Here is a 16,264-nt window from a genome sequence, read left to right on the forward strand (position 1 = left end):
GTGTTTAACTTGAGTATCCAGTGTTTTAATTTCATGTATTTTTTTTGTTTCGCTTTTTATTTCTTTGCATTTTTTGTCACAATTTATATAGAAAATATATCTAACTATTTGTGATACCAACCTATTTGCACACACATATCAATATATATGTGTGTGTGTGTATTTAAGGTGGTATAATTAAATATTTTCCTTTTACAATAAATAAATCTGGCTGGATATTTATCCTTATTGTTGCAGCAGTGATTGTGTTGTACTGCAGCTTATCTAAACCTTCACACCACCTCCTTCGAGTTAGGTCTTGACTACTCAGCATGCTATTCAAAGAGTTGAGGTGACACAAAATGTCATCGTTTCATCTCAATTGATCTGGCAAAAAGAGGATCTCCTAAACCAAGTGTGGCTCGGTGATGCCCTTGTGCACAGTCCTTTTTTATGTGAGGGGGCTTTAGTCGGAGGTAATCGCATAGCTTGTTTTATTGCCCATTATGTCATTTTGAAGGTTTGTAGTGTTATAGTCCTCCCAATTGATTTTTAAATGGGAAGCATTAATGATTAAATGGGAAAACTGTTTGTGTACAAGAATCAGCTGTTAAATGGCATGGAGTACCATGCCCCTATGTGTTGATGTGTGTCTAAGTTATTTAAAAGTACTAATCGCCACTTATGATTTATTTCAGCCATCCTCTTAGACTTCACCTTCAAAATTGCTAACAACTTCTAATTGTCCTCTCTAATAACATAATAGAAATGAGTTACAGTATTTACATACTTTTTTTCAAGGGATCCAGAAAGCCAAATGGACAGCCCGTCTCAAGAAGTGTTTAACCTGACAAAAGAGCCACTACTTCAGGGACTGACAGATGAAGATGCTGAACTTCAGTATGTATTTATAGTGTTCCTATATACAGTGCATTGGCAATAATGTTTTATCACCAATTTTAAAATGTTCAGGGCTTTGCAAAGAATCAAAATGCTAAAAAAAAAAAAAAAATAAGAGCATCAGATTTTTGTACTAAAAATATTAATATTTTTTTGCATTCTGTGTCTCATAGAGACTACTAGCCGCAGATTTCTACACGTAGAATTATCCCCAGGCGTGAGACTGGATCTGGAAACTTTTTGCCACAGCATCCCGGCGTGCCGGGGCGACATCACGCGACTCTGCCCAGGCGTCGTCCACGTACGTGACGTCAGCAAGGTCACATAAGACCGGCCTGTAGGAGAGTAGGGTCTGCTTTCTATGTTCACCCCCCACTTTTTGCTTTTGCTTTACTGGTTTTCGACTTAGATGTGGCTGTGGGCCTCCTAATCAGACCCACAGCCCTGCTGTTCTCTCTCTAAATTGATACTATGTACTTTAGGTGCATAACCCATTTGGATAGGATCACCTTATTGGCCCCTGTACACTGTACCTTAGGTACCCAGGGCATAGATGTATCCTAGGCCTACCAGGGGCTGCAGCATGTATTATGCCACCCCTGGCCTGGCCTTCCATTGTGACACAACTGGCTGATCACTCAGCTGGGGCAAGGTCGTGTAATCACTCCTTGCTTAGGTGTAGTATTCCTATACCTAACTTACATATTGACACATGTGTACCTATCAGCCACTCCTATGGCAGGCCTTAACAATCCTGGAGGCAGAGTGCTTGGTAACATGTGAGATGGTGCTCTAGCATGAGCTGAGCCTGTCTGCAGCTTTCAGAACCATGTCCTTATAGCTCATCTATGATATAGCCTACCATATACTCTTAAAGTGCCTTATAATCTTAAACGGTTATGGTAACTATGGTTTGACTTTATCAAAACATGTCGTGTAAGGTGTCTAACACTTTGGAATAATACCCCCATCCCATTTCTGGGGATGAGGATATTATCCCTCCCTTCTAGAGGGAGAAGACATGTTGTAACCTACTTACCCGGTTAAAGTTAACCAGAGCCCCAGCATCACAAAATGGATGCTGCTGCCACGACACAAGTCTGACCTCCTGCTGCTGGGAGTGATCCCGGCAAGGGAGGCTTGGACAATAGGTTTCCTGCCTTGGGAGGTGCGAGCACCACCCCAGACAGGCCTTAGTGTATTGGGGCAGGGAGGGATGAATGAAATGAGACACTGCCTGGGGCACACAAGTTGCTCCATGCATAGTCCAGTTCAAACCGGTGCTGGGGCACTCCAGCCCCAGTCCTGGCGCGAAACTAGACAAAGAGAAGGGGGTGTAACCACCCCCCTCCCAGGTTCCACCCATAAGGCGTGACCTAGCAGGCAACCCAGCCCCCCAGATTAGTATAAGAGTGGTAGCTGGGCCCCAGGAGATTAGATTATCCTGAACCTGCAACTTGAACAGAAACTCTGGACCTTCGACATTCGACGAAAGAAGAAGACTGAAGAATCTCCCTTGTGGCCAAGGAGTGGCTACCCTGTGCAAACAGGCACCATCAAGAGACTACCCTTTGCTTTGCTGAAGTTCTACGAGGGACCGACTGCAGAGCCCGACCAGAGCCTTGGCTTCCAGACTTCTCCGACCCTGATCCACATCCACAGCCGAGCTGAGATCCGTGGAGGCGACGAGAGATGTGGGACCGGCTACCTGGGAAAAGTGGCGAGTATCTTCCAGCGCAGCTTCTGAGGCACCCTCGAAGTTGTGCACCGGGGATTGAGAAGCCCCAACCCCAAGCACCATCTGCACCGAAGATCAGCCCCTCACACTCTACGAGTCCTGCGTGGGGCCCTTCTGCATTTTCCTGCTTGCCGCGTCTGTCCGGTTGCTTGCCCGTTGGCTAGCGGCCTTTGTGACGACACACCTTGAAATCTTCACCGCTGGTTTGGCTCCTCCAGACTGGCTCCCGCTTCTTTGCAAAAGAGAAGCACCCCAGACCTTCCTTGTCTGCACCAGAAGCAAGTCCTCCGTTCTTCGTGGGTTCCGCTTGCCAAGGCTTGGTGAGTCCTAGTTCGACTTCGATGCCGCCGACAGCAAGAGCCTTCGTGGGACAGCTCGCCTCCTGGTCCTGGTCGTCCTCGACGTCTCCTGGTACCCGTGGCTGCAGCGACAAGCTTCACCCTTCACCTGCAATCTTCACGACATCGCCTGGTTCCTTCCTGGTTCCACGTGGTCACTGGCTAGTGACCTTGACTCTGTCCCTTCTGCTTGCAGGTATCCTTTCTTCTTGATCCCAGCCTTGGGATCCACCGGACACTCTTCACTGACTGCCTGTCAGCAACTTTCCTTCAGGCATCGATAGAAGTCCACGACGAAACCCGACGCAAGTTCACACCTATGCACCCGCAGCCTGTGGGCTAGGTAACTTGGGTACTTCGGTGCTCACAAGGGTAGTGACTATCCTAGGGTCTAGCTTCCGAGTCTCGACTCTCTAGCTGCTTCAGAAGTGTCCTTAAACTGTTAATTTCTAACTGCTAGTAATTCTATCGACTTTTACGCATTACGCGTGAGTGTTCCCACTCTGCACCTGAATTCCGTGGGCCTCCCACTTCCTAACTGTTGCTAGTGTAGTGTAGCCCCAGCGATTCCCTAGGCCTAGTCCTATCCTATTTCCGTGACAGTGGTCCTTATACCACTTCTTTAGTATATGGTTTGCGTGGCCCCTAGGGCCTAACTGTATTACTTACCTGTGTGACTTAATGTATGCTTAAATAAGACTGTGTTGTACTTACCTCTAATCTCATAAAGAGTGCTGAGGGTTTGACTAGAATAAATACACTTTATTTTATATATATATCTGTTGTGGTGTCCTTTCATTTGGTATTCAAGGGATTATATATGGTATCACAGCTGGCTTCACATGCCATTCAGAGTTTAGCCTAAGGCTGCTTTTGTCCATGCCACCACTAGGATAGCTGGTCTATAAGGTTGACTTTACAACCAATCACCATAAGGGTTGTTTGGACTGATATAAGGTGTACACTAGAACTAGTGACATCATACATCAGGCCAACTTCTCACACGGCCCGTGCGCCCACATCAGTTTTTTCCTTTTCCGCGTGCAACGCGGATCTGTTCCCTGCTAAGGGCCTGTTTAGGGCCCCCTTTTTTCCATTTGTTTTTGGTGGAACAGTGCGTGGATGCCTTTGGGCTTTAAAACTTGCACGTTTTGTGGGCGTCTTATGTCGGCGACAGACGCTCACCTCATTTGTATGTGGTGTTTGGGGGAGGATCACGGCACCACAGATTGTGCGGCGTGCCAAAAGTTAAAGCCGAAGTCACGGCAGGAGCGCCGAATGAAACTTCTCTTGGTGCGTCCTCTCGGTCTGCTTCGGCGGACGGCTTCAGGTCCGGCCGTGGTAGTCGTCCTCGCCTTTCTCCGAAGTCACATGAGCGTCGCTCCCCGATGGGTAAGTGTCGCAGTACGTCCCCGGGGGCTGATTACTGGCCTACCGGGGGCATGGACTTTCCGCGGGTGATGCGGCCCCGCGTGTTGTCCTATCCACCGTTTCCCGGTGTTGGGGCCTCGAGAGTCCAGATGGAGACTTAAGCGGTGGCTTTGCAGGCCTCACTGGCGTCTCCTCCTCCTTCCTCTCCTGGGGTGTCGGCTGATCCCTCGCCCTGCGCAGGGCCCTCGGCGCTGACGGTGGCTCCGGCCCCGACTGGGTCAGATCCAGGCTTGGAGGATGTGGTTCTGTTGGGGTGAGGCTCCTCTGGGGCACCTCCTTCAAGCCACGGCGTCTCTGCCTCGCCGCAAACTCCTGCGGGGGTCCCTGTGGTGTCGCGGGAGGTCGCCGGGGCTCGGGTCGCATCCCCGAGCCCCGTCCTGTCCCTTGAGACGATGGTCCTGTCTAAGGCCGAGGTGACGCCGCTATGGCGCCGGCAGCAGCTGGACCGTGCGGCGCCACAGGGGTCGGTGGACTCTCCTCGTCCCGCTCCGGGTCGAGGGCGGGCCCCTCGTCCCTCTCCGGGCCCCTCTCGTACCTCCCCACAGGCAGCTGCCTTGTTGGAGGGTGAGTCGGAGGTTGTATCAACCCTCGCGCCGCCACAGGGGTTGCCGGGCAACCTTCGCCTCCTTCTGGGCCGCGGAGGGCTTCGGGCCCCTCCCGGGGCCCGTCCCGTTCCCCCACGCAGGTGGTTGCCTCAGCGGGGTCTGGCCGGTGCGGCTCCAGGGCTACTCCGGTCCCCGGTGTGGGGTGACTTGGAGGTCCCTTGCCCGGTGACGCCAGATGGCGCCGGTGTCCTGCCTCAAGCAGCGGACTCTATGGCTCCGCGCAGGGGTCGTACCGCAGATTCGTCTTCGGACGCTCCTTCTTCTCCGGAGGCAGGCTGCATATTGGTATCGTCCTCCCAGGAGACTGGTCGCCGTGTGGTGTCCTTTTCACCGGCGTCGAAGGGCGGCTCCCCGCCCTCCCTGAGGCAGAGCTGTTCGTCGGAAGAGCGGCAGGTCCCTCATTCTTCGGCTCCTCCTGACTTCCAGGTCTGGCCCTTGCCCGCCCCGCCTTAGTTTGCAGCCGTCGCCCACGGAGTAGCTGCTTTCTCCACAGCGGAGCCCTACGGATGCGGGTGCGGCCTTCACACATGCGGTGTCCACGGCTGTGTGCATCCTATGCATGGGTGACCCGGTGGCTCACTTTCCGGAGGACCATCTGTTGGAGGTCCTCTACCAGGTCTCTGGTGGGAGGGAAATCTTGCTTCCCTTTGAAGGTTCGCTCCTTTCTGCCTTGACGGGTGCTTGGAGGCGCCCTACCTCCGGGGACCCGGTGCCTCCGCATCTTCTGCATCGGCACCTTCTGACGCCGCATGACCTGGCGTGTCTGTCCATTCACCCCTCAGCCGCCAGCCCCCTTTTGCGGACTGCTTTTCCCTCCCTGCTGCCCCTGTTGGCTCGGCCGTCCAGAGAGGCCCGCTGGCTGGATACTTGGACGCAACATTTTTGCCTCGAACAGCGCGGCTCTGCGGGCCCTTAACACCTTGTGCGTGCTGGCTAGGGCCTCCTCCTGTTTGTGGGACTCGGCTGAGTCTCTGGGGTCTGCAGCGTCCCAGGAGTCTGCTCAGGTGGATTTGCGGCATCATGCATTTGATGGCCGGGAGCTTGCGGCGTTTATTCTCCGCTCTGCTCTGGACGTCTCTGAGGTGCTGGGCCGGGCCATGGCTTCCTCAGTCGCTCTCCGTCGCCATGCTTGGCTTCGGGACGGCATCTTCCCCGAAAATATTCGGGAGAAGCTCATTGATCTCCCATTTGATGGCAGTCTGTTGTTCCATGCCCCGGCCGACTCCGCTATCCAGAGGCTCTTGGCAGGGCTCCGTCCTCCTTCTCCTCCTTGTCCTCCTCCTCCTCTTGGTCCTCCACCTCCGTCCCCACCTCAGTGACTTCTGAGTTAGGGTTGCTTCTGGGCCTTCTTATGCCGGCTGTTATGGTTGTGGAGTATGTTTTTCTGGCCATTTACGTACTTCCTTGGGACTTTGGCATTGTTGGCTGCTGGACGGCCCTTTTATTGTTGTGTGTGAGTTCTGCAGGAGTTGTTGCGCAGACTTGGCCTTGAGATTGGGCCTTCTGCTTTGCTTGGGCTGCTGTCAAGCCTGCAGCGGGGGTGCTTTTTTCCCCGTGGTTCTTTTGTTTCTTCCGCTGCTGCGGAAGTTCTCCCAAAGAGGGTTCCCATATCTTGGAATAATAATAATGCAACTTTTCATTGTGAAAACAGGATTTCAAATTGGGTGTCTGAACCTCCAGTACATACCAAGAACTGAAATTAGCTATTTAATGTCTTCCAAAGCCTTCTTTTTTAGGATCATTTCTTGGTGCCAAGTAGCAGTAACTACCCACTCAACATTTGGAGATGTTGGCATAGGATTTTTTTTTGTCTGGCACAGTGGCCTGCAACATGGCATTAAAGTACGAGTTACTTACCTTCGGTAACGATGTATCTGGTAGAGACGATACTAGCCGCAGATTCCTTCACGTAGAATTATCCCCAGGCGTGAGACTGGATCCGGAAACTTTTTGCCACAGCATCCCTGTGCGCCGGGGGCGGGGCAACATCACGCGTCTCTGCCCAGGCGTCGTCCGCGTACGTGACGTCAGCGAGGTCACATAAGACCCGCCCCGGCGCGCCCACATCAGTGATCTTCGGAGAACTTTTCTGCACCGCAACGCGGAATCGCCAGATAAAAAACGTGGAAACATGGGAACAGTGTGCGAAGAGCAGAAAAAAATGGAAAGAAACAGTGAAAAAACAACACCACCAGAGTAGTGCCAACACCGCAGAACCCAAGGGCAGGGAAAGAAGAAAGAAGAAGCAGGAACCTGCACAGTCACCCTGCCAGCACAGACAACCTCCCATCCCTGTGCCCCGGAGACAAGAGCATACGTAAAAGTCATGGCACACGTAGGTAACCCTCCCCCCCCATCCTGAGCAAGGAATGGGACCAGTCCCAAGACAGACAGGGAAAACAAACTTCCAAGCCACCCAACTTAGAGGGCAACCACCCACAAGGGAAAGACATGGCCAGAGGACCCTCAAACCAGAGGATAGCAATGGAAGGAAGGGAGGACATGGATAGAAGCAATCCCCCTCAAACCTGGAGTAGCCAGAGCAGCAGGGCACCGGATCACATGAAACCCATCCTCCAAAGAACCAAAGGAGGAATGGACCGCCCCCAGACAGAGCCACCCGTCAAGAACAAGGAAGGCACTCACAGGGGACACAGCCCCCCACCGGGAGGCGAGTACCGCAGACCAACCAAGGGTCCTTGTACAATAGGGGAGGAAGGGCGAGCCGTGTAGGAATCTGCATCTAGAATCGTCTCTACCAGATACATTGTTACCAAAGGTAAGTAACTCGTACATCTGATAGAGACTACTAGCCGCAAATTCCTTCACGTAGAATAGATACCCTAGCAATACCCCCGGGGAAGGATGGTCTGCGAAAGGACCCCACCAGCCAATGCAGAACAGAGGGCCCCACAGGGGATCAGATCTGTGGACCAGGTAGAACCTCGGCCCTGCCCGGCCAAGGGAACCCCCACAAGCAGAACCCCACCGACCCCAAGGGGAGGTAGGAGGGAACGAAGACTGAAGAGGCTCATACACTCACAGCAGAAGAACCAAGGGCAAGGACTGAGAGGCCAAAGCACCCCACTCCCCCACAAGGCAACATAGCGTCCACTGAATACCAAGACAGGAAGACGGAAGAAGAAGAAGCCTAGAGGGCCCAAGGAAACTGGGGAGAAGAAGGCGAGCCCATTCCAGATGGAGAGCAGCCTGCCAGCCAGAACAATGCCGGCAGTCACGGCCAGAAGCAAGAAGAACAGCCCGAGGCCCCAGGAAGGCCGAGTAGGCGACGCCTGGCAAGGGAGAACACAGGGACATCCCAGACTGCAGAACGAAAGCAGGGAGAGGAGGAGAGGCCCGGGCCACCACCACGAGTGGCCGCGTACACGACCTCAGGAAGCAAAGCAACCTACGTAAACACCATGGAGAACAGGTACCCGAAAGCGACCAGAACCCTCCACCTGAGCGCAAGCCATATGACAGCTACCATAACCCCACATAGGGCATGTGAAGTTGCTGTTCGTTTGCACTGGACTAACAATCTTTGCTTTAACTTCAGGCTCTTTTTACACAGGCTTTACACGTGATATATGTAGTCACAGATAAGTTTACAAAGTGTCTTGTTGTTTGGTAATAAACATATGTGAAAATAAAAAATTATGATAGCCATGATGTTCAACTAGGATGAAAGATGAGCAAGTTTCAATATTGATGCCAGAGTTTGCTAAAATTCCAAGATCAGCTGGAGTTGGCACCAAAAATCTAAAGCCAGCCTCTGAAATATAAGAGAAACTCTACATGTGACAATCTGAGAGTTGATAAGGACTTCCACTGGAACTGCACCGGTATGAAGGAAGAAGATAGCCCTCAAAATTCAGGTTGGATCCAAAGAGAGAGGTGAGTAGCATACAGCTATATTAGCCCCCAAACATGGGCAAGGGACAGGCATTATAAGGCATGACGAAGGAGGGAAGTCTGCAGGGCATGAAAACATGCTGCCTTCATCCAACAATGTTTGACATGGCTGCTCTAAAAGATGATGTGGAAACATGAGGTGCGTAATTTAGATAAAATTCATTTTCAGGTGGTGATGCCATTTTCAGTTTTAACTACAGGGCCACAATGTACCAACCCTCCATTCCAAGCTACACAGTTCCCTACTTCTTATAATTTATTTGTACCTCAATTGTAGTAGCATAATCAGATGTCAAGAAAGTAATGTGTTGCCTTTGTTAAAAATTCCTATATTTAGTGTATCCTTTACTGAGGTTCTACAAAGTGAGATTCTAAAGAAGAAAACTAGCTTGTTTTCAATTCTATTGCTAAATGCAAATATTTAAGATTCCATCTGCCCCAAACCTAAAATAGCCTTAAAGTAGTCAGATTTTAATAAATTAAGTTCTTTTATTATTGTCTTTGTTACAGGTTGATTGTCAGAAATTTCTGGAGCGATGAAACTAGGCTTCCAACTGGCACCTTTGATCGTATGTTGGCTTTGCTAAGTTCGTTGTACTCTCCCAAAATAGAAACTAGCTACCTGAGTTTGGCCACAAATCTGCTACTTGAAATGACCAGCAGGAGCCCTGATTACGTTCGGCAAATGTTTGAGCATCCTTTGTCAGAGTGTAGATTTCAGGTAAGCAATGAACCAGAGATACTTCTGAATGTAGAAAGAGTCCAATCAACCACTTTAAAATCACTATTCCTTTCATTTTAAGGACTATGTTATAGATTCAAACTGGCGTTATCGCAGTACTGTTCTCACACCAATGTTCGTGGAGACCCAGGCTTCACAGAGTGGCAGCCGGCACAGAACACAAAGCGGATCGCTTACAGCCAAAGGTTCACTAGGAGGCCAACTGAGGGCCACACAGCTGCACTATGAATTCACTCCTACCCAAAATGTTGGTGAGTTCATATTTAATTGGCCCAAGGTTAGATGTAACCGCTAATTTTCCCATATGTTAAATGTTTCTCATCATTTATACCCCCTAGAAATTATACTATTTATTTTAAATGTCCCGTCACTGAATGGGAGCATTCAGAAAAGTTTGCTTATTTTTGTCGACCCCGTTGAGGCATGGAAAGGGTTGTCCCAGAAAACAAAAAGTGATCGACTTTTGGAATTAAAGACAAAATTAGTTTGTTCCACCTCCCATCCCCCATTTGTGACTTTGTAGTAGTTTGTCTCCTTGAAGGACTACAGTGGAATGTTGTCATTTTCTAAGTGCTCTTTCTGTGTCTTTTTAGGTTTCTTGTTTATCCTGTTCACTTGTATTCTGATTTTCAGCTGACTTTTCTTTGGTTAGGGATTATCTTTCAGGACTGTTGTGTTGCATCTTTCTCACTTGCATCATGCCTGATCCAATTGCTACTCAGTTTTCCTTAGGCTAGAAAATAACCCATTTTATGGCAGCACTGTCAGGTGAGGTGATATGTTGGTTACAGTCAAATGTAGTTTATTGTCTGAATTGTGGGTTGTCAGCTTTCCAATCATTTAGAACTTAGGTCACATAGTTGACGTATCAGGAACCAAGGTGAGTATATAATAAAAAAATAAAGTAACACTCTAGTCTCACTTCAAGATTCTTAACCTACAAATTGTCAAAATGCATTGTCATCCCAGTTATGAAATTGTCATCTGAACGATGACACATTTAGATATACTAATTTTCAGTTTGAAAAAATACAGAAATTAAGTGCTTTGTGATGATCCCACTGTGCCAAGTAGAAAGAAATTTCAAACAAAGTTTATACAAAGGGTAAGCGAATGACAACTTATTGCTTAGGAGACCACGTGCTTGGTATAGGTATAGGCGGGTACCTGTTATGGACATCTTTCAGGCTGTGACATAGGCATTGGTGCCCACTTTCACTAAGCACTACTCCCCTTGACAGCCAGGTCAGGGGAGACGGCCATTTCACCCGCACTGTCCTGCACGATGTATCTGATAGAGACTATTAGCCGCAGATTCCTTCACATGGAATTATCCCCAGGCGTGAGACTGGACCCGGAAAACTTTTTTGCCCAGCATCCCTGAGCGCCGGGGTGGGGGCGTGGGGGGGGGGGCGTCGTCCTTTTCCGTGACGTCAGCGAGGTCACATAAGTCCTACCCCGGCACACCTACGTCAGTATTTTCCTTTTCCGCGTGCAACGCGGATCCGGTTTGTGCTCTGGGCCTGTTTAGGCCTTTCCCTTATGCTATTGCTGCGTGTGTGGGAACAGTGTGCGAATGCCTTCCGGCTTTAAAAGTTGCACATCGTGTGGCCGCCTCATGTCGGCGACTGATCCTCACCCCATCTGTATGTGGTGTTTGGGGGAACACCACGACTCCACTGATTGTGAGGCGTGCCAGCAGATGAAGCCAAAATCCCGGCAGGAGCGCCGGATGAAACTTCGTCATATTGCCTGGCTCCTGCGTAGTGTTCTCGGACCCGTGGCTTCCCTCGCCGACTTCAATCTTCTCCCAGGTCGCAAGAGCGCCGCTCACCTCTTGGTAAGTGTCGCAGTTTGTCCCCGAGGGTCGGGTTTCGTCCTGTCGGGGGCGTGGGCTCTCCGCGGGTGATATGGCCCGCGTGTCGTCCCCTTATCCGCCGTTTCCTGGCGTGGGGTCGACCAGAGCCCAGATGGAGACATATGGGGTGGCTTTGCAGGCCTCGCTGGCTTCTCCTCCTCCTCCTTCCCCTCCTGGAACGTTGGCTGATCCCTTGCAGTGTGCTGGGCCCTCTGTGGCGTCGCCGGCGGCTCCGGCCCCGGCGCCGACTGGTTCGGATCCAGGCTCGGAGGATGTGGTGCCGTTGGGGTGCGGCCCTTCGGGGGTCCCTCCTTCGGACCACGGCACCTCTGCTTTGCCGCAAACTCCCGCGGGAGTCCCTGTGGTGCTGCGGGAGGTCACCGGGGCTCGGGTTGCACCCCCGAGCCCCTCTAGGTCCTCAGGACAGGCGGCAGCCTTGTCCGAGGTAACGCGGCTACGGCGCCGGTGGCTGATGGCCCTGACGGCACCACAGGGGTCGGTGGAGGGCCTATCTCGCCCTGTCACGGGTCGCTGCTGGCGGGGGACTCCTCGTCCCTTTCCGGGCCCTTCTCTTCCCTTAACGCAGGCGGCTGCCTCGCTGGAGGTCAGGCCGGCGCCACCCCGGCTCCGGCTCAGCTCCGTTCTCCTGCGCTGTGTGATGTGTCGGAGGTCGCCCGCGTCTCCTCCGGCGCCGGTCGACGACGGTGTCCTGCCTCAGGTTGCGGACTCTATGGCGCCTGGCCGACGTCTGGTTGTTGACTTGTCTTCGGACGCCTCCTCTTCTCCAGGGGTTTGGCGGTTGCTAGTGTCATCCTCGCCGGAGACAGGCCGCTGTGTCGTGGCTTTTTCACCGACATCGTCTAAGGACGGCTCCTCGCCATCTCCACGACCGCTGTCTACGCCGGAGGAGACGCAGGTCCCCCACTCCTCGGTCCCTCTTCCTTCCTTGGCCCTTCTTTCCTCCGGTCGGCTTGGGGCCTGGCCGCCTTAGCTTGCAGCCGTCACCTAACGAGGAGCTGCTTTCCCCTCCGCGGGGCCCTACGGAGGCGGGTGCGGCTTTCGCCCGGAATTTTGCGCATGGGTGATCCAGCTACCCATTCCCCCGCAGATCATCTTCTGGAGGTTCTCCATCAGGGCTCTGGTGGTAGGGAACTGTTGCTTCCCTTCGAGGGTTCACTCCACTCTTCTCTCTTGGGGACTTTGGGCCGTCCCGCCATGGGGGACCCGGTGCCCCAGCACCTTCTGCACCGCCACCATCCGGCACTGCGTGATCCGGTGTGCCTTTCTCTTCACCCTTTGACCAGATGCCCCCTTTTGCTGTCTGCCTTTCCTGCTTTGCCGCTGCTGTTGTCTCCCCCGTCACGGGAGGCCCGCTGGCTGGACTCCTGGGGGCGCAATATGTTTGCCTTGACCAGTGCGGCTCTGCGGGCCCTTAACACACTGTGTGTTTTGGCTAGGGCCACTTCTTGCTTGTGGGACTTGGCGGAGTCCCTTATGTCTGACGCTTCTCAGGAGGGTGCCTGTGTGGATTTGAGACAACATGTCTTGGATGGTCGGGAGCTGGCGGCGTTTATCCTTCGCTCCGCTCTGGACATTTCGGAGTTGCTGGGCGTGAAGGTTCGAGAACGGATGGTGGACCTCCCCTTCGAGGTTGTTCTTTTGTTCCATGCCCCTGCGGACTCAGCCATCCAGAGGTTCTTGGCGGGGCTTCGTCCTCCTCCTCCTCCTCCTTCTCCTCAGTGACCTGCGTGTTGATCTGGTTCTTGGAGCTGTTCTTCCGTTGGGGCGGGTCGCCCCGGTTGTCTGTTCTGTATGCTTCATGGTCACTCGAGTCCTCCTTGCCGAGGCTGTGGTTCTGTTGGCTGCAGGCCAGCCCTTTTTGACTGTGTGTTTTTCCTTTTTGTTTTTTTTCACCATGCTAGGCCTGAGATTGAGCCTTCTGCGTTTCCCTTCTGGTTGCTTGATAGGCCTCCTGCGGGGTTTTTTGCCGCACGTCTTTTTTGTTGTCCTCTGCTGCGGATGCTTCCTCCTAAGAGGTTCCCGTGTCTTGGGATATGACATGCCCTATGTGGGGCTGGGTTGGCTATTATATAGCCCTGGTATGTGCTGGGGAGTTGTGGTCGCCTGCAGGCTTCTGCTCTTTGTGGCGTTATGGTATGTTGCGGATGTAACCTTCTTCTTCACCCTTTAGCATAGAGTGTTTCGTTCTGTGGTGTCCCTGGCATCTGGAGGTGCTTACCAGTGCCACCCTCTTGTTCTTTCTGCACTGTTGTGTCTTCTTGGGGCTTTAGTGGGACTGTCATCCTGCCTTCTCCGCTGCTTCCCTGTGGGGGGATGGTCCCTAACTTCTGGACCCTCTTGCAGGCGCAGTTTGTCCCTGCGGGGCGTTGGACGATTCTTCCTGGGTGACCTTGAGTACCCCATTTCGGCTTCCGCCTACTTCTTGCTGCCAGCGCCGTCCTGTCTGGGATTGCCTTTATTCTGCCTCTTCTCCTTGGAGTCTCTAGGTTGCTCTTCTCCTTCGGTGCTCCTTTCCTTGCCTTGGCCTTGGGCGGAGGTTTTGTTGCCTTATGTGGGCGTGGGGTGTTTGGCCTCTTTGCGCCTTGCCTTGTTTCCTCTGCTGAGTGAGGACAGGCTATCTTCTTCTTCTCTTCTTTTCCCGCACCCCCCTTGGGGTTGGTGGCCTCCTGCTGGAGGGGGTTCCCTTTGCCTGGTGGACGGGGCTCCTCGTCCTGTTTTCGGACTCGGCCCCCGTGCGGCCCTCTGTTGTGCCCAGGTGGGTGGGGTCCTCTCGCAGCCCTCCTTCCCCTTGGGTATGGCTAGGGTATCTATTCTACGTGAAGGAATCTGCGGCTAGTAGTCTTTATCAGATGTACGAGTTACTTACCTTCGTTAACGATGTATCTGGTAGAGATGATTCTAGCCGCAGATTCCTTCGCGGCCCGCCCTTCCTCCCTGTTCTGCAAGGGCTTGTGATTTGGTCTATCTGAAAGAAACACGTTAGTTAGATTCCTCACCTTAGAATATCCCCAGGCGTCAGGCTGGATCCGGAAAGATTTTTCACCAGCAATACCCTTGTGCGCCACTAGGTGTCGTCTGCTGCTTCGCGTCCGTCGTCTGCGTCGTGATCGCTGGGATGATGTCGTCGGAGTATTTAGACGCCGCCCTCGCACGCTCTTTTTTCCGCGCCAGTAAGCGCCGATCCGGGAAGAGCATACCCTTTTAGTCACTTTTTGACTAAACTTTTTTGAACTCTTTTGGTTCCATTCTCGTTGACCTCGACTCTGGTGCCGATAGGGATGCCTGGCTTCAAAGCTTGTGACTCCTGTCACCGACTGATGTCGGGCACGGACCACCACCGCCGGTGCCTCTATTGCCTTGGGGCCGACCACGATCCCGAGTCGTGCCTCGACTGCTGGGCCTTGACTTCGAAAGCTAGGCGGGAGCGGTCCTGCAAGCTGCTCGAGTTCCGGCAGTCGGCTCCGCGCCGTTCAAGGTCCTGGTCGAGGCGGAGGTCGAGGGACCGGTCGCGGAGCCGCAGCCATCACCGCTCGTCGGGGTTCAAGTCTTCGAGATCCGGTAAGTTGAAGCACAGCAAGAAGTCGAAGAGGCGACATCGCTCTTCTGGCTCCCCTCGCCAGTCGCGCGACTCTGCCTAGGGTTTGGGTGGCACCACCCGCACGGCTCCGTCAGAGCCGCAGGAGTCCCATCCGACCCCATACCCTCCGGTCCCTGGGTCTGATGCGACTCAGGCGGAGGTCAGGGACTTCCTCTTGGCCATGAGGAACCTGGCTCCGCCGTCGATGCCTGCCGGCATGCCCTTGTTCCCCGCAGGCTCGACTGGGAGACCTAGCGAGCCAGCGGCTCCCGCCCCGGCTCCGTCGTCGACTCCGGTCCCGACGTCGCCGGTCCCCGAGGGATCCAGGCCTGGATCCCAGTCGGCGCCGGTCGACCTCACGACCCCTCCACCGGCACCGACTCCTCCGGTGCTGCCCTTGGTGCTGCCTTTCGGTAGACGCCGTTCCCCGGTTTAGTCCCAGTCTGGGCCCGGCGTCGGAGCGGCGCCGCTCAGCACCACACCCGACGCCGATAGGTGGCAATTTCATCTTCCGCCCGGCTCCGATCATTCCACCTGTATACCAGGAATCGGATGACGGCGACGACTGGGAGGGGTCTGAGGACCCTCTGGCCCGGCAGGGCCAGTTATCTCAGGACTGGGCAGACGAACTGGGGGATGCCAGTGGTCTTGACACCTCCCCTGACACTGGCTTCATCTCTCCTCCGACCGTGGTTTCGAGCAACGTGCTACATTTCCTTGGGCTGGAGCTGCCTGTTGTGGCCGTGAGGACTAATCTCCTCACTGAAGTGCTCCAACCGTCAGCAAGCTCCTCGGAGCCTCTGCTGCAGTTTAATGAAGCACTGATGGGCACCTGGTCCAAGCCCTCCACAGTTCCTCCTGTGGACCGGAACGTGGCCCGGCGCCACCGCCCTGCACCGGGCAACCCCAGTTTTCTGTCCATGCACCCCACGCCCGAGAGCCTGGTTATCCAGCCCTCTACCTTCCAGACCTCCTTCCCGTCCGCTCCCCCGGATCGGGAATCCAAAAGGTTAGAACAGTTTGGGAAGAAACTGTTCTCCTCTCTTAGTTTGGGATTGTGGGCTATCAACACCACGTGCCTTTTGGACTGTTACTCCCACTCCCTCTGGGATACGGTGGAGGACGTGCTGCCCCAGTGTCCGGAGGAGGCCCGGACACGG

The 16,264-nt window shown here is 53.4% G+C and overlaps 1 protein-coding gene across 3 annotated transcripts in view; it reads left to right on the forward strand.

Annotated features, from left to right (window-relative positions):
* Window positions 1-16,264, forward strand: part of PRKDC (protein kinase, DNA-activated, catalytic subunit) — a 2,754,228-nt gene that overhangs the window by 1,462,695 nt on the left and 1,275,269 nt on the right. For all 3 annotated transcript variants that reach the window (XM_085605657.1, XM_085605658.1, XM_085605659.1), the window contains 3 exons: window positions 781-879; window positions 9,417-9,627; window positions 9,710-9,899. In XM_085605657.1, the coding sequence (XP_085461783.1) occupies window positions 781-879; window positions 9,417-9,627; window positions 9,710-9,899 (500 nt within the window). The remainder of the gene's footprint in view (window positions 1-780; window positions 880-9,416; window positions 9,628-9,709; window positions 9,900-16,264) is intronic.

The sequence above is a fragment of the Triturus cristatus genome, chromosome 5_1 (genome assembly GCF_964204655.1).
Source record: "Triturus cristatus chromosome 5_1, aTriCri1.1, whole genome shotgun sequence".
NCBI classification, from domain to species: Eukaryota; Metazoa; Chordata; class Amphibia; order Caudata; family Salamandridae; genus Triturus; species Triturus cristatus.